Consider the following 22,467-nt stretch of genomic DNA (forward strand, 5'->3'; position numbering starts at 1 on the left):
GTACAGGGGCAGCTGGGCAGAAATAGTGAAGTTTCCCATTGTAAATTCCAAGAAGAGAATGGATCAGTGACATTGCTGTCAGTCAGAGTACTCGGTGGTGCAGCTTTTCTTCAGGATCAAGCAATGGCACTCAGCCTCTGCACCAGGTGCCTGCCCTGCTTCAGCCAACTTCTGCCTGCTGTGATGTGTGTGCAGCAGTTGTTCTGCCTGCAGCAAATCCATGGGGTCAGGCTGTGACATCTTCCAGATCTGTTTTCTGGTTTAAGAGGGAACAACATAAACTGAGCTTCTCCTTTGTGTTATGTCAAGGTGCTGCTGGGCCACTGACCAGTGATGTATTTTGTCAGCTTAGGGAACTGCACACAGGTGTGTGGAAAACTTCTGTCTCACTGTGAAAGCAAGGGGATCTTTTTTTGATTTTGACAATAGCCATCATTAAGAAAATAAGATTAGGGCTGCTAACAGGAAGATAGAGAAAGGCAGGTTTTGCATGACATAAAATCCGAGGAATGTAAGTATTAATTTTATTTTATTTGCTTTGCTTTTATTAAGTTCTGGTCCATTCAGTGATGTCAAATTTCACAGCTGTCGTCCCTTTGAAAAAAGAATAAATTGTAAATAGTTAGGCAGAGGTATGTTGTTGTTTTACAGTGTTGTATGTGTGAAAAAAACATGCTTGAGAGCTCTGCTACTTTCCCTAGTTATTAACAATATAATAAAAAATGTCTATCTTTTGATATTTGTAGCCTGAAAACATTATGCTACTTGACAAGAATATTCCTATTCCACACATCAAGCTCATTGACTTTGGCCTGGCTCACAAAATAGAAGATGGTGTTGAATTTAAAAACATTTTTGGAACTCCAGAATTTGTAGGTGAGTGAATGTTCCTTTAGCTCATATTGAAAGTTTCTTGAGGAAGCTGAGACATCTTTCAGAGTTAAGGAGTGAGGGATAGAGGTACTTTCAATCTCGTTTGTATCAAAGGGACTTAAATCTAGAATTTTATTTTTCTGGAGTAGGGAAAGGTGCTTTCTATAAGCCAGATGTGCTACTCCTGTGAGAATATGTTGCTACCAAATAAAAAATTAGAGATGTAAATTCAAGAATGAAATTGTGAAACCTTGCAAATATAAATTGTCATTTTTTACCTCCTGTTTGGGACAAGTAAGTTCTCTACACTGTAGTACAGCAGTACCTGGTTACATGGGTATCTCTGTGGTTGCTTTCTAGATAAAACTGCCACACACTGTACATCTGTCAAGTACTAAACTCTCACCTCCCTTTACATTTCTCCACCCAATTCTCTTTTTTGTTACTCACTGATTATAATTCTAATCTGTCTTGCTTGGGTTTTAGGTTAATCCTACTCCTTTCCATTACTACTATTTTCAATTAAAGGTATTGGGCTTCTTCTTGGGGGGTTGGGAGGGGTTGGAAGGATAGAATTGTAATTCATATTTCAGTCCAGTTAAACACAACTGTTACAGACACCTTTCTTCATCTCATTACCTCACTTTGGTCTTTTCTTTTGCATGCAGTCTTATGGGAGGTTGGTTTCCAACAAGGAAGTGTTTCTTATAAAGATGATGGGCTTTGACATGGATGGCAATGGTGCCTGGCATGTACTTTCAATCTGTTGCCTAAGGGATATTTCTGACTGGCCATTAGATACTAGGTTTACTGGCACCAGTTAAAACCAAGACAAAATCTCAGATTCTTAGGCATAACAGCATCCCTAGGAGATGAAATAATTTGTTGTTAAAATCTGTACTGTTACTGGTATATAATGTCTGTTTTACTCTCATTCTTGACTAACATTATGCTCCAAGTTACTCTGTGTCATCTCTTCTAGACACCTGTAACCTTGACTTCATGTCAGGCTATAAAAGTAGTAACTATCCTGTAACTGCCTTTATCCTGTTTGGTAGTTCTTGACGTGCTACCTAATGCAGCCATGTAAAAATGTGTTACCTCAATTGCTGATGATTGATTAAATTTTTCTTACAGCTCCAGAAATAGTAAACTATGAACCACTTGGACTAGCTGCAGACATGTGGTAAGTTCTTAACATTTTTCCCAGTTTGCTCTGTATAGAATTCATTCTACTACAACAAATAAAAACCAAACCAAAACAAAAAACTTAAGTGCAGTTAACTCTTTTTTTCTGTCTTTTCATTTTTAATGCATAGTTTTAAATTAAAGTATAAGCATTTAATTTCTGCAAAATTACAGTGAGAAACTTTAATGATGGCTGTGGTAGAGTTAATAGTTTGCCACTGTCCACTGCAGAGGAGCACTCTTTAAAGAAAGCATCTTCCTGCAGTGCTTGTGACAGCTTTATTTATGAGAGAACTGCATACAGAGCAGACCTGCCTACTAATCTGGTCTGCTGAGAAGGCTGGCAAAGGAGGTCACCCCAAATCAAACATCCTTGCTTCTGTTTCTTTGTATTTCTGATCTGTTCTGTAATAAGTACCTGCAAGAACAGAAATACACAAAAAGACTTCAAATATCCACGTTACTTGAGGTAGGTTGTATGTAAAGTTCATGTTTTCCCTGCAACACCATTCTTGGATAGATGTTAGCAGTTACCTAAAGCCACAATGGTTCTCCTGCCCTGCCCGTATAGCAGCTACCTAGTGACTTTTTCATATTGTGTACCTTAAGAAGAATACAGGTCATATAGAACCCCTCCAATTAATCTCCTTTGTTTTTCAGGAGTATAGGAGTCATCACCTACATACTGTAAGTACAGTAGATTCAGTACTCTGTAAGTGTTCCTAAAGCTCTAATGCACTGGCACAAACCATCTCTTCCCTTGAGTCATTTAGGAAAAGGAGCTGCACTCATGGGGTGGGGCAGTGCTTTGACTAATGGGCAAATGTTATCCAGCAGCCTTTTCAAGTTTAAAAGAAGTGGGGGGAAAAGAAGAGAGGCATTCCGAGAAGCTTAAGAATAAATGGCTCTGGGCATTTCTGCCTCTTATGGCAGCTCCTCAGCTCCAATGGTAGAGGATGAAAAAGCTCAAGCATATTGGTTGCTCACAGAAGGGCTGTGAGAAACCAGTGTGTGGAGAGAATAGAAACAGAAAATGTGATAGTACCATTTACAAGGTGAGATGTTTCAGGAGAAAACAGGGAAGTTTTAGTTTGCTTGTAAAGGCAGCAGACTAGATTACTATGCATAAATATGGTCACCCATATTCAAAAAGGTGAATTTAAGCTGGGATAGGAGAGGGAAGTTGACCCTGGGAACTGAGAATTCGTCTTATAGGAGAAAGAAAGGCTTATTAAAGCTAGTAAAGCAAAAGCTGGTTGGGAATATCATTGTAGTCAGAAAGCATGAGGGAAAAAAAAAATACTTCTTAGATGTATGTCTGTTGGTGATGAGTAAATAAAAGTAGGAAAGTGTGACAAGCTCACACTCTCAAAGAAACGAGGTTCTGTGGGCATCCCGGGGACAAGACAGATTCCTGGGGGTGGAGAGTGAAGTTGGGTTCTGTACTGTATCCAGGGCAGATCTGTTGTACTTGGTTGACTTGTTATGATTGCCTTATAATTAATGTTGAAAATTGTCCCTCTACAAATGAAAAGAAAAAAGAGTGTGCTTTTTATGAGGGGAGGAGTCATGCTATGCATGATAATGCTGTGTGCTAGAAATCTGTATACCTTGAACTAGTATTGCCTGGTAATTTTAAAGCCTTTTGTTCTGAGGAATTCTGAAAAAATGGGGTGTGATAATTACTGCTTTAGCAAATATGGCAGCAATAGAATGGATGCCATCATCAAATATAGAGATGAAAATGCCTACAGGTAACCACTGGGGTGATTCACTGGGTTGTAAGGGCAAAGCCTTTATTACTGAGGTCTCCTGTTAGGTCTTTGCAGGCACTGAGTCAGGATATGACAAAAGTAATTTGCATTAGGTGTTAAGATATGAGAATCTGCCCATCTCACAGACCTCAACACTGGGTCCCAGAGAAAAAAAGCATTCTCAGAAGGGAACAGAGCACTGTTAGCTTTGCCTTCCAGCAAAGTCCCAAGAGGTGGAATTACAGCTACTTCATGGCACAGTTTGGGGAAAAGGAAAAAGAATCCAAGGCTTTATTGCAGGTTTCCAAGCCTTAGTTTTGGAACAGTGTCCATGGTCTGTGGTGAGGTGCCTCCTTGTAGCCTTTTTGTGGTTAACAGCAATGGAACAAAAGCTTAAGAGAGGGAGTATGTAAAACCTGTTAAGAAGCACCTTAGGGGGTGAAGTTTACAGCATCAAAGACAACCAGAGGACCTCACTCATGTTGCTTTGTCAGCTGCTTTGGTGTCATTGAATGCTTGTAGAGGGAGAGGAAAGAAATACTTCTATGTGCACAAATGGGTGTTCTGTGGAAAAAAGGACATGGGGAGGCTGAGGACTGAGTTCAATGGCCCAGGTGGTCTCTAGCTTTTTGCTTACCCCCAAAGTCCCAGTCAACTTGGCAATACAGACATGAGTAAGGTCATGTAAGCAAGCAGTTTAGTATTTAAAGCCTCAGTTTAGGTGTCAGGAGTCTGTTCCGGTCCTGTTTTGAGCCTGCTGCATCCTGACACTCTGCTATCCAAGCTAGACATAGTAGATAAAAATAATAATAATAATAATAGCCCTGAAGGTTTTAAAAAAAGGGATGAGATCGATTTCCTTTGTATAAATAACATTTCCCGTAACCCAAAATTTTGCAAGTCAGCGCCATTGTGGACTGAGGGAGGAAGGCAGAGCAGGAAAAGTCTGCAATGAATCCCTTCTGACAGCTGATTTTTTTGGAGCAGGGGTAAGTAGTCATCAAAGATGAAGGTTGTCAGTCACAGCTGAAAGATGGGCAAAGCAGAATGAAAGCTTTTTCTGTCTAAGTAAGGTTAATAAATAGCATTTTATTATGATGATGTCTCCATTATATCCTTGGAGTTGGAGTGGATTGCCAACAGAATCAAATTTTGCATTATTTGGAAACAATCAGATTTTATTGCAGCCAAAATCCTCCTGTTTTTTGATTACTTTCAATGAGTAGTGTGGCCCTACCCCTCTGGTGGAGTTGGCCCCTAGGCAAGGCCATGCACGTGTCTTGTGCTCCACGATCACACACTGAATCATGTTTCCAGCTGGTCTCTTGGCTGAACCCTCTGAGCAGGGAACTTGTCTGTGGCTTTGTAGACAGAAAAGAAGTTGGGACTGGCCTTTTACCAAATAAAACCTAGAGAAACACTGCTTTATCTGCTTGGAGATGATAGAAGCTTCTGCCTGGTAGTCTTTGTGGGTTCACAGGGACGGAGACTCTCCCCAGCTGAAGGTTTTTCTAGTTTGATTAGCAATGATTTCAATAACACACTTAGTAGAGGCTAATCTCTGCATTTCTGTCTGTGTGCACACACTAGTGCTGCACTAGAGACTTTCAAAATGAGTCTGACTTACAACTGCAGGTTAATGAGCCAGAGCTGGACCTTTTATTTCCCACCTGACATGGCTGCTACAGCACAGAATCCACAAAAGTCCTGAGAGTATATTACTCAGTCACTGTAATTTCATTAGGGGACCTCTGCTGTTTATTTTTCCAATCGATTCTTCTCTCTGGCTTATCTAGGCTTAGTGGTGCATCACCCTTCCTTGGAGAAACTAAGCAAGAAACACTTGCCAACATCACAGCTGTGAATTATGAATTTGATGAAGAATTTTTCAGCAACACCAGTGACTTGGCAAAAGATTTTATCCAAAAACTGCTGGTGAAAGATACACGGTAAGATTCCTTTGTGTCTCTAAGATAAACTTGGTGAAAAACAACCTGGTGAGGGATCTGCAAAGCTTTCCCAGCAGCACGTGTTGCCATTCAAGAGCAAGACAGGGGGGTGCTGCTGTGCCCCTAGTTAATCACTCCACCCACAAACCCTTAAAGGAGGAACCAAATCTCCTCAGTTAAATTTTGCTTTCAGGACTTCATTCTCACCTGAGTCAAGCTGCTACAATAGGGTGTGGGGGAAGGGCTGAAAACTGTGTGCAAAATCTCTAGTTCAGGGTAACTACCACTCCAATGTTTTAGTCTGTTGTGAACTACTTGCAAGGAGGTGACATGGTTTCAGAATGTGCTCCCAGTGTGGCAAGGGCAGAAAAATCCTCACATGTGCTCCTGGAGGAATTTTTCTTTTGCAGTTACCTAGTGTATGTGTGACAGCTGTGCAGATCTTTATTCCCAGTTTATAGGAGCCACCTATAACCACCTTTTATCTTTTAGTTTTTCTTTTCACTCAATACACTCAGGAGTAGCATCTTCTTCCCCATAACCCTATTTGTTCTGGAGACAAGCCAGGCCATTTCAGTTCTTTCTAGTGGCTTCACTGGGAGAGAAAATAGGCATTAGAGAGAAAGAAGCAAGCTGTTTGGTCAAGAGTTCTGTAAATCCTACAGAATAGGCTGGAATAGCCTAATGGGGTCTGACAAGAGGCTTGCACAGGTCTGGCAATCTGTGACAGGAGAAGTCAGTGATCCTGCTATTTGTCCCATGTTCAGAAGCAGTCCCTGTGCAGTGCTGTGTTTCTGCCTTTGATTCTCTGTGCTCTTAAAGTGCCACAGTGCAGAAGGAAGTGAGGATTGATTAGGTTTGAAGTGTTGGTCTCAGAAATGTTGCTTTCAGGAAATGGCAGTTCCTGCAGTGAGGTAACATCATGTTCCAAAGAACAGTTTTGATACAGTTAATGCTGTATAACTTGATTCAGACATGGTTGTGTTAAAGGTCAATAGAAAGAATTTATTTTCTAGCATGCAGGATGAAAAAGCCCAAAGTAATAGTTTTCAATAGTAATCAGTTTTTTTGAAAGGGTACACAAAAATACTGATAGGTTTTGATCAAGTAAGAACTAAAAATGTATGGAGCAAGGACAGCTCCCTACTAAAACTTAGAACAGTTACTTAACTACACACAAGCAATGTGTATGCCTCCTGGAGAAACATAACCCTTAAATTTGAGAGCTAGTATCTTGATAAGTATGAAGTCCGGGAGAAGTATGGGTCAATGGTCTTGGTATTTTTCATCAAGACTGGGTCTTTTTTGTTTGTGTTCTTCTTTAGGAAACGGCTTACAATTCAGGAAGCTCTGTCTCATCCGTGGATCACGGTAAGACTGAATAAAGAGATCTATCTTGTTTTTTACCCTGAGCAAAGCAGAGATGATATACTCACTCTTACTGGTGTGTTTAATGGGAAAGTGTCCTCTAAGTACTTAGTGATTCTGTGTGTCTCAAAGAGATGTTCTGGGAAGAAATTGGTTGGGTCTGACTAAATTTTTGCTTTTCTGTGAATGAGAGATGAATGCATTATTGTAACTTTCAAAAAGAGGGTGACAAAGCTTTGATGTTTGTTGCATGTTACATTATCCTGCACTGGACTGGCCTGTGGAATTTTCCATCCTTCTCTGTTGGCATGGACGTACACTGTGTGTTGGGTTTAGTGCTTTCTTGATGAAGAGTTGTACCAATGTGTACCAATGGCTGTACCATTTCTCTCAAGATAAAACTGCTGTACCAAGTGTGTTGATTTGCTTATATTTGTCTCTCTGTATTTATTTTTTGATCATAAATACTGCTTTCTTTAGTGGATAAGTCATTGAAAATACTTTTCACTAATTGCAGCATGACTAATGGAGATGTTTGACATTCAGTTTTTGCTCTGCATTGCACAAAACATTAACTGGAGTGTTTTCAGGACTGTCATTTTCCCCCTTACAGATATAGCTTTGAGACTGTTAACTGCTAAAAATCAACTAGAAAAAAAAATTGATCCTCTTATTTACACTTACCGCATTGGAACGAATGCACGTCACTTGTCATGTTGATTTTTGGGCTTGTGTGGTGTTGTTTTTTCATTTGTTTGTTTGGTTTTTTAATCAAATGCATGAAGGAAAATCCGTGGGAGCAAAGAATCTCCCAGCATGGTGGAAGCTCAGGCTGCATCCATTGTGTAGAGTTCTTGCATTACTGCGCTGTCTCGTGAATGTTCAGTAATTTTGGTTCCTCTGTCTGATGACTCACCAGCTGAAAGAAGAAGCAAAAGTCCAAGAAAACAAGAAGATTGAGACCCCCCAGCTGAAGACAAAACGCCTGAGGGAGTACACCATAAAGTGCCATTCCAGCATGCCCCCCAACAACACCTACATCAACTTCGAGCGCTTCGCACGGGTGGTGGAAGACATTTCACGTACGGAACGGGGCTTCAGCACTTTGGCTGCATCCCACGATTCCTTGCAGGAGGACATTGATGCTCTGGTTTCCATTTACAATGAGAAAGAAGCTTGGTATAAAGAAGAGAACGAAAGTGTGAGGCACAAGCTGTCCCAGCTCAAGTATGAGTACCGGAAAGTGGAGTCCCTGAAGAGACATCTCCACGATGACATCCAGACTGTAGGCTCCAGTCTTGCAGGCATCACTGGGAAGTATGCTGAGCTGCAGAGGCACTATGAGTCTCTCAGCCAAGAACTTTCTGAGGAACTCAAGTGGATGCAGGACTTAATGAGTAGTTTTCAACTGGAAAGCGAAGCCTTTGTGAATGGAAACTTGGACTCTGTTTTCAACAAGGATATCAATGAGTCCCTAATAGAGCTGTTAAACAGGTCTCGCTGTGAAGAATTCCTGGCAGGGCTGAATCTTGGTGTAGCAGAATCAAATCAGTAATGTTGTAGATCGGGTGAGGCTCAGGGTTTGGTGATGTGCAGCAGTTTAAAAAGTTTTCAGTGCATGGATTCTACAAAAAACCCCCATCATTTAGAACTAAAACAGAAATTCCAATGTATTGCACGAGTTGCTCAGCAAAACTGTAAAGTCCCAGTGGTTTGTAGAACTGTGCTGTTTTACCACATTTGGTGTCTGAACTTAGAGGAACTGGATTATAAAGGTTACAGGCACATTTAACCCTTCATTCTTTTGCATTGCCTATCTCATACTTCTTCATGTATTACAGTTTCTGAATATTACTAACTAATAATCTGGAAAAAGGAGTAGGTTAGTCGGTACTTACTAGAAGCTGGGTTTCTGGAAACTAAAAAGTCTTTTGATAGCATCTTTGTTGGATGAAGGAAAGAGTCATATAGACCTGCGGCAGGCCACATGACCATACGAGAGAAATATTTGAAAAGTTAAAATTTGTCATGTTGAAAAAAAAAACAAAACACAAAAAACCCCCCCAGTGTAGTAATTAAAGGCAGTACTTTGGTCATCAGCAGCCACTTCACAGAGAATTTCCAAAAAGCTAAGTTTATTTTTTAGGCCAGTTATGCAGGGTGAAATCCTGTACCATCCAAGGTGTTAGCTGTTGATTAGTTCTTTATTTTAAAATTCAGCTGAGTTTGGTGTCCTATACCAAAGAAATCCTATTCAAAAGACACAACTGGGAACTTGTAGTGAACTGATCAAAGAACCGTGTATGTAATTTTGCAGTGCAGATACTAATTTGTGAGTAATAAGTGATAACATAGAGCTCTGGTTTGTTTTCTACCATAAAGATGACAAAACTACAACTAATTTAATCTATGGTGTGGGATTAGAGATTAGTGTTCTTGCTGTGAAGGTTTTTTGTTGTTTAATGTTCTGTTTGGGTTTTTTTATGTTTTAGAAAGTGACAAAAAAAAAAAAAAAAAAAAAAAAAAAGCATTGGCCCAAATGTGAATCATGCCCTGCTGCCTTTTTGATGATACTGTATTAATATGCACAGATACCCATCTCATTTCTGGACACAATAAATAATGTTTATGCAGGAGGAATTTGTTCCCTGATGGTGTAGTTGGTGACTGAAAAAGAGATGTCAAGCTTCTGTGTACTGAAAAGAGCTGCCAGCATAGCTTCTACACCTGGTTCGCAGCCCCTTTGCTCAGCTCTGTGAAGCAGCTGCAGGAATCAGTAAAATGATTCCCTGCATCACTGCTCCAGTCCCTCTAGACTGGATCCTATATATGTGTATATATATATATATATATATACACATATACATAAGAATGTCTTCCAATGGCCAGACTTCCTTCTTTTCCAGAGAAGTGAATGACCTCACTAAATTGAACTGTTGATGTTCATAACATTATTAAGGATAATGTTACTATAATTAATGGTAACATTATTAAGGATAGTGTTTCCTACTTTGGGATAAAAGACAAAAGCGTGCTCTCATCCAGTTTGTGTACAGTGGAGCCATCACTGCCATTTCCTTGTAAAGACATGCAGAGGCTGCTGCAAATTTGGTGTTAGAAACAGTGGTTCAATAGGGGTATTGCTCCTGTCATACTAGGCACTGGAGGATGGAAACTGGATGTACCCTCTAGCATTTTTCTTTACATGAGATGTAAAATTTTCAAAGCTTCAAAGTAGTCTGAATAGCCAGGAATGTCCCTAGCAGGCTGGTGCTGATGGCTGGGGAGGATGCGGCTCTACTGTGCCAAATTATAGTGAGAATTTTACTTATGTGCATTTTTTATTCTCTCCAATGCTTCGGTTGTCGTTTCTGCATCAGGTTTATTCAAGATGTAAGACCCACAAAATACTGTCCAGGGCAACTAGAACACAGGATTTTTTAATAAGGGAGAGAGTTTTAATTCTTAGAAAGTAACTTAAAGCTTCACAAGCGTTAATATCTTCCAAGAAGCCTCTCTGGAGTGTGCCTTCCCTCAGCTGTGATCTTGAAGTATCTTTTCCAGCTGAAACAATACTGTGATTCTCAGATCTCATATTCTCTGCTTGTTTATATTTTCTTTGTGAACTTGATGAAATGCACTTGATGAAAAGCAACATTAAATAGGGCTGCTCTTCCTGAGCATGTGTGAGTGAGGTTGCTGTTGCTGTGGCTCAGGTCACTGCCACACTGCTTTTGAGAAGGTGTTCTGATGATTGAGAAAATGACACCAGCACTGCTTGGCAGGCAAGGTGGAAATGGACAGGCAGTTAATAACAGTCTGGGGTAGGGTCAGGGAGCTTTTGTGTGATTCAGTGATGATTTTACTGCTTAAAGGGCACTCAGAAATTTTTCATTATGATTGTACAGCTGGCATTAAGCCAGTGACATTTTTTCCGGTTGGAATTGATTTCTCCTCAGTGTTTTGTTGCACCATGCTAGCCATTTGCAACATGAGGAAATTATATTAATGCTTAAATGTCCCAGTTCTTTTGTATGCAAGTGGTGTGTACATCTAAATGAGAAAGAGGCCTAGCAGGTAGATTGGCTCCTTGAATTACTGCTGAGATATCTGTACAAATGCTATACCTGTAGCCTTTAGTGAGAAAAGTGAATTTGCTGTCTCATAAAGATTATAAATTATTTGCTTTAAAAAAAAAAAAAAAAAAAAAAAAGGTTTAAATCCTCACTGGTGTGTTTTCCATTGCCCTTTGGTGCTCTTACTATTTCAGGTGATTGCATTACAGTTCAATATAAATATTTCTGGGTTACCCATCTCTTACATATGCAGGTCAGAACTGTTGGAATGATTGTCGTTCCATAATCTTTCTGGCCTTTCTCTTTTTCCTTTTACCCGATCAAGTTTTGAACTTATTTTTCTCTCAATCTATTAGATACAGTTTTATGGTCTGTGCAAATAGTGAGGTTGTTGTTTTGGAGTTCACAGATGCTTTGTTGTCAGAAGGACAGTGCCAGATTTTGCAGAATATCTGTTGCTTTAACACCAGATGCCATCCAGAAATTTTAGGCACATGCTTGAGTTCTTATCTATATATATATATATAATTTTTTTTTTTTCTCCATACTGAGATATTGCAATTCTTTTGTCATGTGTTTATTGCCAGGGTATCAGTGTATTGTGATGTCATACTCTGGGTATGGATAAAGAACAAAGCCTGAGGTTTTTCAGATATGATTTAACATGTGTCCTTGTCACTCATACTAAACGACAGACTTTTTCCCATTTTATTACAATGTTGTCAACAAAACATACTGGAGTGAGTTTGATGGAATGCTTTGGAAATGAGTAAAAGGTTGGAGTGTGTTTCAAAGGGGGAGAGACTGAAAGAGCTGGGATTGTTAAGTGTCAAAGATAGATGATTTGGGGAGGATCTTTTCAACCTGTATAAATATGTGGTGGAATCAAGTACAGAAAGCAGAGCCAGGTTGTCCTCAGTGGTATCCAGTAACAGGACAAGAGGCAATGGGCACAAATTGAAATTCCCTGTAAACATTAAAAAAATGCAAATAAGCTTGTTTACTAGAAGAGTACTCGAACACTGGAACACGTAACCCACAGGGGTTGTGTAGTCTCCATCCTTTGGAAGGAAAAGGGATATTCTTTGGTACCAGTTAAATATTTGGGTTGTAGCATGTTCTGAAGTTATCCCATGTTTCACATTCACATAAATTCACATGTTCTCCAACCTCAGACCCTAAGCGACTGCCTCAGACTTACTTACGTACCTTTGAACTCTCTATAGCACAGCACAATTTCTGAATTCTTTCCTTCTATGATGTTTAAATCAGCCTGCTAGAAGAAAAACCTGTAAAAGCATCATCATTCAGAAAAGATGTGCTAGAATAAAATGAAGAGCAGCATGCTGGAAGTTGTGAAAGGGCCCTAATGCAACTTAGTTTTTAGTCTTCTTGTAAATGGTAAACTATGAAAATTTCTATCTGAACATTTAGAGAAGATGGCACAGGATCTTACTTGTGTGATGATGCTGAGTTCCACTCTATTGGGTCCTGATTTCTAGGGAGCACATGCAAAACCTGTGAGCAGCAGTGTGCTGCAGTGCTTTTGATGCACTCATGTCAGCTCCATCTCCTTTCTCTCAGGCCTCTGGAACTTTTTGGTTTTTCTCCCAGTGCCTTTCAAAATGGGTGACATGAATAAAAAAAGGACAGTTGAAATGGACTCAATACAGAGAAAATGGACATGGTGCAGATGTGCACTAAGAAGTCCCTTAGCAACTTTACCAAGTGAAAGCATTGCCTTAGCACCCTCTAGCACCACCACCCCCTCCACCCCCTTAGTTACCTCTCTCTTTTGTTTGGCTTTTCTACATCCTGTCCTTTGTCTAAAAAAGCTGTTTCCAGACTTTTTGGTTGTTTTTTCATGTGAATCATTATGACGCAGAAGAGGCTAAAGTCCATGCTATGTGATACATCTTTTTTTGCCAGGTCAAGTGGCTGGAAAGGGGCAACAGTGGAAATTCTCAGAACAATTTTTTCCACAGTGCCAAGTGTGACCTCTAGATTGTACACTAGTTTTAGGATTTTGTTTGAAGTCAAAGGGTTCCTATCCAAGCATAAGGTGGACTAGATTTAATTATTTTTCTTCTGCTTTCCCCTATATGAATCAACAGCTTTGCCAGCCAGCATTTTTTTTTTTAAGCCAGCTCTAGAACACTTGTATTGGATGCACGAAAGTGAGCCAAGCAGTAAAATTTCTCTCTTTATCTTCTAGCCAGTAGACAAGCAACAAGCTTTGGTTCGGCAATCATCTGTTGTTAACATGGAAAACTTCAAAAGACAATATGCTAGGAGGAGATGGAAGGTATGACTGAGAGCCTTTAATCCTTTCTGTGTAAGGCTTCCCAGGCCTGCTGGGTTCAGAGGGCAAGATGGAGCTTGAATTTAAAACTAATATGCAGTAGATAAATGAAATGTATTTGGAACTGTCTGCAGAGTGTGTGTGTGATCAAATTCTCACTCTTCCCTCTCTCCATAGCTTTCTTACCACATTGTCTCACTGTGTAACCACTTCTCTCGTTCGCTGGTGAAAAAGGTCCTAATAGAGGATGAAAGTTTGGTACGTACGTTTCTCAGAGGGGAAGAAGGGAAGGACCAGTTTTACTGTGCAGTGTCTTCTGCTGTCCTTACATGGTTGCACAGCCCTACAGGATGGCAATGTTTTTGAATGGGAAACATGATGGGACCAGGACATCCCTTCTCCGTCTTTAATGCTGCTGTAAATCGTGTTATTGTGACAGAAATGTGGGGCAGAGAGGTGGCTCTATAAACCCTTCAGGTGCTAGCCACATTTATTCTGTAGAGGAGCAGCATGGAGGATTCACCTTATGTTTGGATACCATATCAGTGACCGTGCTGTCTGTCTGAGAAATGAGCAGTTGTGGAGAGTCTGCCCCCACTGCTCTTGTGCCCAACTGTGTGATGGAGTTTGGGGGCCCCTTGCAGTGCATGGGACTTTCCGGAATGAAATTTTGTGAGGTTTCTATTTGGTCTCCTTTTCTCCACACATGATACACTAATAACGTTAGAACATCATGTTAAGGAGGATGGTATCTCATTTATGTAACTGAAACACTGTGGGCTTTCTGTTTCAGAGAAACTGTGAAAGTGACAATGAGGATCTTTCACAAAGAAAAGCCACTCGTCAGAGGAGGAGCAGCATATCATAATGTGATGAGAATTCCATGGGCAGGAGACAGAGGAAACTCAGCTGTGCTGAAAAAAGCAGCTCTGACTTCTTGTCTGAACCCTTGGTATGATGCTTCTTGTTTCTCAAACGACACCTGCAGCTGGATGATGTCCTTAAATGCCTAGTGAGCATTTTAGAAAATTGGGAATCCAGATTCCCATGGAAATGCCACAGGACAAGCACCAATTGGAGTGCTTTTGTATGTTGAGCTTTCCACTGATACTTCAATCTATTTGTGGTATCAGCTGCACTCAGGGCGTGAGGTTTCTACTGATGTTCTTTCACATTCCGTGCAATGATTACGACTGTGTGCATTGTTTCATTCAGGGAAATTATTACTGAGTCTTAAGGAAAAAAATTAATACTATTTTTATATTTATAATAGCATAAATATCTGATGGCAGATATCTGGCAGGTTTTGTTAGCTGTATACAGTACTCACTGCTGTTGTCACTGAAGAGAAAAATCATTGTGCCATTGTGTATCATAACCTTGATTTTGTGAACCTAGCAGTAAACAGTTGTGTAGTGCAGTAAGAACTGTGCTCTGGCATCATGTTTGGCTGAAGATGAACACAACTGCCACTGGCAGTTTGAGTGCAACTGATTGTGGCCACTGATAAGCCATTTTTAGATGAAAAAAAGAATAATTCCATAGTGTTTTACTTGCACCCAAATATATTCTGTTTTTGCAGAATGATGGCAGGGTGTTTCACCAAAGCAGGGCACTTGAAAACCCAAGGTATATGAAGAAAAATATTTTATTAGACTTTATTATTGTTTTAATTTATTGTCAGCAAATTGGATACTCATTAACACCAATTTGTATAGGTGCTGTTTACGTGCAACCCAAACTGCAAATATCTGTTTTATTCAGTGAGTTGTATCCAAAATTGAAGAATTAAGCACTTTGATACTGACATAATTTCTTGTGCTAGGAAGTTGCATCATTTTAACTGTACTAGTTTCTAAGCCAGTATTGTTCAATTGGTACCAAAAATGTGCATAAACTAGGTTATTTTTTTCATTGAATATATTAGTTGTTAGAAGTACATATTTATTTTGCCATTTAATAAATTAAAAATCAGGAAGCAAGCCTACTAGAAGCAGCTACAGATTGATGAGGGAACTGGGTTTGTTAGGCTGAACTTTTAGAGCTGAAGATGTGAGCTGATGTTGAAAACCGGTATCAGATCAATTTTGCATGGATTCAAGTTTTAAAGAAAGAAATAAAAATGTGCCATTTTTATTTGTAGCTTTGTATCCTTGTTTAGGCAGAGATTAAAATGCAGTTGATGAGAGAGTATTTCTTTGAAAGGAAGGGAATGTATGAGAAGCATTGGAGGAGAAAGGCAGAAAGTAGGATTTGAGGGAAGAAACATGAAATGAAGGAAGGAGATGGTGAGGGGGAAGACAGCAGTGGAGAAAAATGAGTGTGAGAGGAATGTGTATGGAGTGGAGGTGAACCTGGGCTGGGAAAGCTGAAGGAAGGGAAAGAGAATGTAGGTACAGGAAGAGAAAGAGAATGTAGGTACAAGAATTTTGGAAACAGGAGAATGAATGTTTTGGAAATTACATTGCATTTTGATGGTATTTATTTAGTTTCCTTTTGTGGCTTGTGCTGCTGTAGTCTGTGTCATATGCCTGGTCAAGAGATAAGGAGCAAGGGGATTGGGCTTCTCTTCACATTTAAGTAAAAGGTGTATTATCTGTATAATCTTTGAGAATCCTCATAAAGTGCTGTAATAATGTGTGTATAATGAGAGAGCAGTAATGTGGAAAACTATTGTTTCATTGTCTGGAGGGAATCTTTCATAAATAGAACACTAAAAAAAATATATGGACAAAAAGCAGCCCAGCTTACCTACCAAATTTTGTTTCCTGCTTTTCCTGTCCCCTGTGCATTACCATTAGGTCATTTCCTGGGCTATGGAAAACCACATAAACTCCAAGCCAGTGGTATTTTGCTGAATTATTGGAGCTTCAAAATACCTTCACTTTCCAAATTAGAGTTTGCAGGACATGTACATAAATGCATTATTAAGGGCTGTGTTAAAACAGCTTTTGGGTCACTGCCTCAGAACTGGGCTCTCACAGTAATAAATTCTTTTCTTCTTACACAAAATCCTTGCCACTAGGGAGCAAGTTGGGATGCAGCAGAAGGGCAGACAGAGGAGAGCAAGGCAGCATGAAGCCTTAAGCTCCACTTCTTAAAGAATGATATAAGGTGGTGTCCTAACAGAGACATGAGAGACAGCTCATGGTGTTTGGCCTTCAGTCAGTCATCTCTGTGCGCAGGTCAGGTAAAGGACAGCAGTGGTGACTTCCTCACAGGGATGGCCTCTTTCTGGGGCATTCCATCCTTCTGGAGCTTCCCTTGGCTCCCGAGGGATGTGGCACTTATGGCACAGAAACCACGAGGAGCCAAACTCTTCCCTGACTGTTCCAGACAGGAGTGCTCTGTGGGTGTATAACCTCTTGTTTTCAGGGCTTATGTTAGTGTTTTTTTAGGAAGTTGTATTTGTTTTTTTTTCCAGATTTGGTGTTCTCTGTATTTATTGCCCTATCTATTCCGCTGAGGTGAAAATTCAGCCCTGCTTCAGGGATGGAGAGCCTGAACACTGGAGGACACTTTCCTTAGTGCAGGAGTTAGTTCAACTTTTTGCCATTGGTGGCTTTTCAGGGACAACCCAGAGGTTCTTTTTTATTAAGGGAAAGAAAAAAAAAAAAAAAAAAGAAGGGAAAAAAAAAAGCACAGAATGGAAGAGGGTGGTGAGAGGGGAGATGTAGTACATGTTAATGAAACAATTTGTTACAGGATTTACTTTGGTGGGGGAGAAAAATCTATTTTCTGTTATTTTTAAGCAGTAGGGAACCTAGAGATAAGTGATAGTCTGGGGAAAAAAGCAAGTATTTTCATTGAAATAAGATTATTTTTATTGTTACTTTAGTGGTGATGTTTTAAAATATGCTTGCCTATATTTTTATTCAAAGAAATACTGATTTTAATGTGTCTGGATATAATAGAGACTGTCAAAACCAAGCAATGTATTTGTTACTCTGATTTGCTAATAAAATTCGGCAAAGCAGGGCGAGTGTCTTGCCTGTCTTTCCCCACCACTTGGTGTTGTGTGTGTGTGGTTTGTCCCTCGGGAAGGGCGAGTCCCTCTTGTCGCCGCTGTGACATCGCGACATGCGGGTGACACGGCCCCTATGCGGCCGTCGGGGCGGTTCGGCTGCCGCTCCCCTCAGGGCTGCCCCGTCCCCTCGCAGATTCGGGAGCCGCCCGGGGGCAGCAGGGACGCGGGTTATCCCCCCGGCTGTGGGGGGCAGCTGCTCTCCTGCCTCCCTGGGAGCCGTCATGGGAAGTCCCACCCTGGGGGAGGCAGCGCAGGCGGTCAGGGAAAGGGGGCCTGGAGCCGCTAGCCTCAACCGTTGGGCGTTGAGAAAATGGAGGCGCTGCCCTGAGGGGTCGCGCGCCTGGCGGGAGCGGGAGCGGGAGGGGGGGAGGGGGAGGGGGGGGTCCGGCAGCACCGGGGCCTCCTGCAGCAGCCGCCGCCATTACCCCCCGCACCTGCCGGGTGCTCCCCGCGGGGAGCTGGTGCTCGCTGTGAGAACTGACAGCTGGGGGTAAGGGGGTGAGGGTGGATCCCGGATCAAAATGGCTGTTTCAGGAGGGCCGTGGTGGTCCTGTGTGGAGCCGTCATCCTAGCACTTCCCTAGCGAGGGCTCTTTGTTTTGCTGTCAGCCACACGGTGAAGCAGGCGGGCAGGCTCGCTGGGCTGTGGTGAAACGCGCTTCCTCCGCAGGACCGAGGTCCCCGCAACGTGCCCTGGTGTCCCGCAGCCTCAGGGAGTGAGGTGAGCCTGGCGCTGCCGGACCCCAGCAGCTCTCTGTATTTTGGCCTTCGCTGTCTGATTCCATTCGCTGTGCATCTGCTGACTTTCTCTTCTTTTAATAAGTGGTATTGTTTCTATCTACATTTATATGGAGACCAGGGAGCTGTCTGTGGCAGGGAAAAAGGAAGGCGTGTATTTAGCAGTGCTCAGCTGAGAATTGAAGAGGACTTGGAGGCGTTAAGTGTCCCCCTCGCTTTTCCATATGGTCACTCCGTGAATTCGTTAACGTTCTCTCTCATTTTTCACTTAAATGTCTACACTGTGCTCTCATAAGCCTCAAAAGTGACCAATTTGAGGTAGTGTGTTGTTTGCAGCATGCATGTTTCAATGAGAAGAGTTAGCAGCAATGTAGGAGCTTATCCAGGTGGAGCTTACCCTTCGTCAGGGATGGCAGTGCCCCATCCCGGGAGGTGACACCGGGTTTGAGGAAGGGGTATTCCAGCAGGCATCACCCAGCTGGGTCCCTGTGTGTGTTGCCGTGGCTCAGGGACTTGAAGTTTGGAGGTGATGAGCTGAGAGCATGAAGGTTTCAGAGGGGCAAGAAGCCATGGCCCTCATCAGAGTGAGCGCCTCGCTGAGGGAAGGGTGGGCTGAGGAGAAGCCTTGGGGAACACTAATGGGGTAGAGAATGGGCTGTGGCCTTGTGACAAAATGGGAAGGGGCAGCTGAGCTGGGGTGGGGGTGGTGTTTGCACAGGAACCCCATGCACAGCGTGCCCAATGTCAGAAACGTGAGGCTGTGGGGTTATTCAGAGGCCGAATAGCGCAGAGTTTTGGCTCTACCTGCACACCAGAGCACTTCCCTTCTCAGGGTTCTCCTCACAGTGTCATTGCTGCTGTAGTTTGCTGTTACTTTTGAAAGGTTCTGTGAGGAGACCCTCACTGAGCGTTATCTTTTTGTAACAGTTTGCTACAATGTGTGACCATCACTCTCCCAGGTGTAACATTTTCCTGTCCAACTTGGAGCTGTGCTCAGTCACAGGCCTTTTCACTGTCCGGAGGTATCTGCTCAACAAAATCAGGTAAGAAAAACTCACGTCAGCAGTTCTTAAAATTCTTTTTTTTTTTCTTTTTCTTTTTTTTCCCCCTGAGGATGAACCTCATGAGGTATGTATGATGCTTTGTTAAAAATGATTTTTTGAGGTATCCTGTAGTAGTGTGTAAATTGTCTTAATGTAACAATAATTTGTGAAAAAGAATTTTCAAGTAATTCATCTGCCTTTTAAAATACTTTTACTCTGAAAAATGTTGTAAAGTGCTGGTATGAAGTTTGCATTTCATTAGATTTATTATTTTGAAACGTGCAAAAGCCTTTCTAATACTTAAAGCTTCTCATGCAATTGACAAAGGGCAGGAAGCACTAAATTAAGTTTAGTCTTAGTTATGCAATTCAAATAACAAAAAGCAATTTAAGGATAGAGTTTTGGTCTCAGTGCTGGGCCTTAGTCTTTGTTTAAGCTCCTGCTGGGCCTTTCAAATCTGCAGTACACAAAGTTAAGTCCTTAAGAATTTTAAAAAAGTGAAGCCTGATTTTGAAATGTGTATGTCTCAAAGCTCATGATCAGAAGTTGGGAATACATTGTGCTACTCTGTCATCTAGAGTACTCCATTTTCCTACATCTGCACCTGGATCAAAGCAAGATGAAGAGCTTTTCACAGCCTGGGGCAGGAGCACTCTGTGTGCTGGTGGTAGTAGAAGTCAGTGTTCATCTCCTGCACAGCATATATTTGATTTGTGCCTTTATTTGTACTGTTATGAAGCAAATCAATGCACTAGAGACTCCAGATCCTGTCTTGCTGTTTGGTTATTCTTCTGGGAAAAATCCTACAGGAAACCGTAGAACATCTGGAAAGATAGAAAGCAGGCAGCTGTGTAATTGGAGCAAATCCAGATGAGTTACTGAGGGCAGATCACTTACCAGAAGTGGTCTGTCATGCCAAGGTCCAGAAGCAGACCCTGTTATTGAACAGCTTTGCAACTGGGGCCCAGGGATGTGCTGTTTATGCAGATACTGACATAAATTTATTTATGATTTTTTTTTTTTCTTAAACGACTGAATTCACAGAGCTATTGCATTTAACATGTGTGATGTTGTAAGAGAGATACTATACAGGAGAGCATCAAGTTATTAATGCAAAATCACTGCAATTCTGTTGTAAATGGGATGATGGTAAATGATATGATTGATCAGTGTGCAGGGCAAGCTGTATGAAATTATTTATCTTTCTAGTTTTGGGCTTTCTAGAGCATGTAAGACAATTTATGATTTTCTTGTCTGGAGTATCCTGGTGTTACTTGAGGAGAGATAAGCATAATCATGCATGTGGAGGTACAGCTATCTTGGCTTCTGACATAGTTGATAGATACAGCTTTTTTTCAGACTGAAGTCAGAGGAACAGGGGTGATGCTGCTTACACAGGAGCAGGGGCTGTGTTTTCTGCATGCAGAGATGTCCCATAGTTGGATGCAGGGAGGCTGAACCAGATCTGTCCATCTTCTGCTCTCTAGAGCAGTCACTGCTTGTTTCCTTCCTGTAGTTTCTCCTAGTTAGCTAACATCTACATTCCAGAACTCATTTCCTGTTTCTCAATGCACAGGTTGAACTGATGTAACCCTCTTTTGCTCTGAGAGCTGAGGCCACTAAGCTTGCAATGGTATGTGCTTTCAGGGCATTTTAAGCTAAAATACATAAATCACTCTTGTGTAGCTTGGTTATCAGAGTGCTCACCTTTTCACAGTTGAGAGTCCAAACACAACTCTCTTTGGTCTGAGTGTTATAATGCACTTCAGAGTGGGTGGGATGCTCCCGAGGTGACACAAACAACATACCACAGCACAGGCTAAGTGCTGGGAGATAGCTTTATCATCAAGATCTCTGTGTTCATAGGAGAAATCTGCAGCTTACACTTCTCATAAAATAGTGTGGAAACAAGTAAAGTAGTTTTCATGCAAGTGTAAACGTTGTTTTTGCAAAATAAATGCTGAGGTGACAGAAAAGGTAAGCTCAATGGGTATGTTCCACTTGGGAATATATTCCTACAGGATAGTTTGGGGCAGGGGAGGCAGGTCTGAATCTCTAGAGACTCAGCAGTGTCCTTCTGTAGCAACATCTGGAAGGAAAAAACCTGTGGACAAAATCTCATTGGAAGACAATGCAGATAAATGTGGTAGTATGTTTCTCTAAGTTATCAATCAGAGAGTCTGGTTTCAAGACCATTTCTTACTGTCTTTGTTCTGAAGTTCCTGCTGGCTTCTTACCTCAGCAGGTAGATTTTTTTTTTTTTAATTATTAAAATTGTTTTTAAATTCTTACCTCATCAGAAATTTTTCACTTCAAGCAGCACTGACTGTTTACTTTAAAAAGGCACACTGAGAGAATGTCAGATGTGACTGAGATTTTTTTTTTTCCATTAATTATTGTAAATGTACATTTATGCTGTTTAATGGCTTTGGCTCCACTGAATAAAGCAAATTCTGATGGTCATTTCAGGTGAGTTCCATTTATGAGAAGTCCGGGTAACAAAGTTTCATGGCTCAAAGAAACAAGTGGGGTGGTAGAGGCTGTTTCACCACTGGATGTCCTGCCTATCCTGCCTGTCTCTGTAGAGAACCCTCTATGCAAATAGTTTGTGTCCTATCTTAAAGGCAGACCAAGCAGGTCACACCACTCAATTGGCTGCTAGAAAACTCTCCTAAGTTAAAAAGAGGGCAGTAAGTCTCTTCAGCAGGAAATAAAAGCAAAACAGTACCTGAGTGTGACAAAAATGTCAGTGCTGCCTGCAAGTTTGGGTCATGACTTTCAATGCCTTTTGGCCAGAGAATGCATGCTTTCAAGACAAAATCTGCACTGGGAGTCTGTCATGCCTCAGCTTCAAGCAATGTCTATAATTAACAGTAATTACAATAGTTATGACCTGCTGTGATCTGAAATGTCTGAGTCTCCTTTTGTCTAAGTCTCCTTTGTGCCTAAGCTGTTGTTACTGCTCCTGAGTAAGGGATGTTGATCTTTACAAAACTTAGCAGCACAGAATCTGCAGGAACTTTTTAAGACCCAGGGCAGAACAGTGTTAGCTTTGGAGACACAGATCAGCAGTCCACTTCCAGCAGGAGAATTTTAGAAAGTAATATGACTGACCTGTCCTTGATAAAGTTTTTGCTGACACTGGTGCTT

General features: G+C 41.3%; 1 protein-coding gene across 16 annotated transcripts in view; it reads left to right on the forward strand.

Moving 5' to 3' along the window:
* Nucleotides 1-17,486, forward strand: part of DAPK2 (death associated protein kinase 2) — a 50,119-nt gene extending 32,633 nt beyond the window's left edge. For 9 of the 16 annotated variants that reach the window (XM_071754689.1, XM_071754683.1, XM_071754690.1 and 6 more), the window contains 6 exons: nt 747-876; nt 2,011-2,059; nt 2,722-2,748; nt 5,612-5,764; nt 7,090-7,135; nt 8,052-9,533. In XM_071754689.1, coding sequence (XP_071610790.1) covers nt 747-876; nt 2,011-2,059; nt 2,722-2,748; nt 5,612-5,764; nt 7,090-7,135; nt 8,052-8,687 — 1,041 coding nt within the window. In that variant the 3' untranslated portion in view covers nt 8,688-9,533. Of the gene's footprint in view, nt 1-746; nt 877-2,010; nt 2,060-2,721; nt 2,749-5,611; nt 5,765-7,089; nt 7,136-8,051; nt 9,773-13,423; nt 13,514-13,687; nt 13,769-14,303 lie in introns of those variants that run through there. The other 7 variants (XM_071754697.1, XM_071754699.1, XM_071754694.1 and 4 more) reach the window with 2 other exon arrangements.
* Nucleotides 17,487-22,467: the final 4,981 nt, after the last annotated feature.

This window comes from Heliangelus exortis, chromosome 11 (assembly GCF_036169615.1).
Source record: "Heliangelus exortis chromosome 11, bHelExo1.hap1, whole genome shotgun sequence".
Lineage (NCBI taxonomy): Eukaryota > Metazoa > Chordata > Aves > Apodiformes > Trochilidae > Heliangelus > Heliangelus exortis.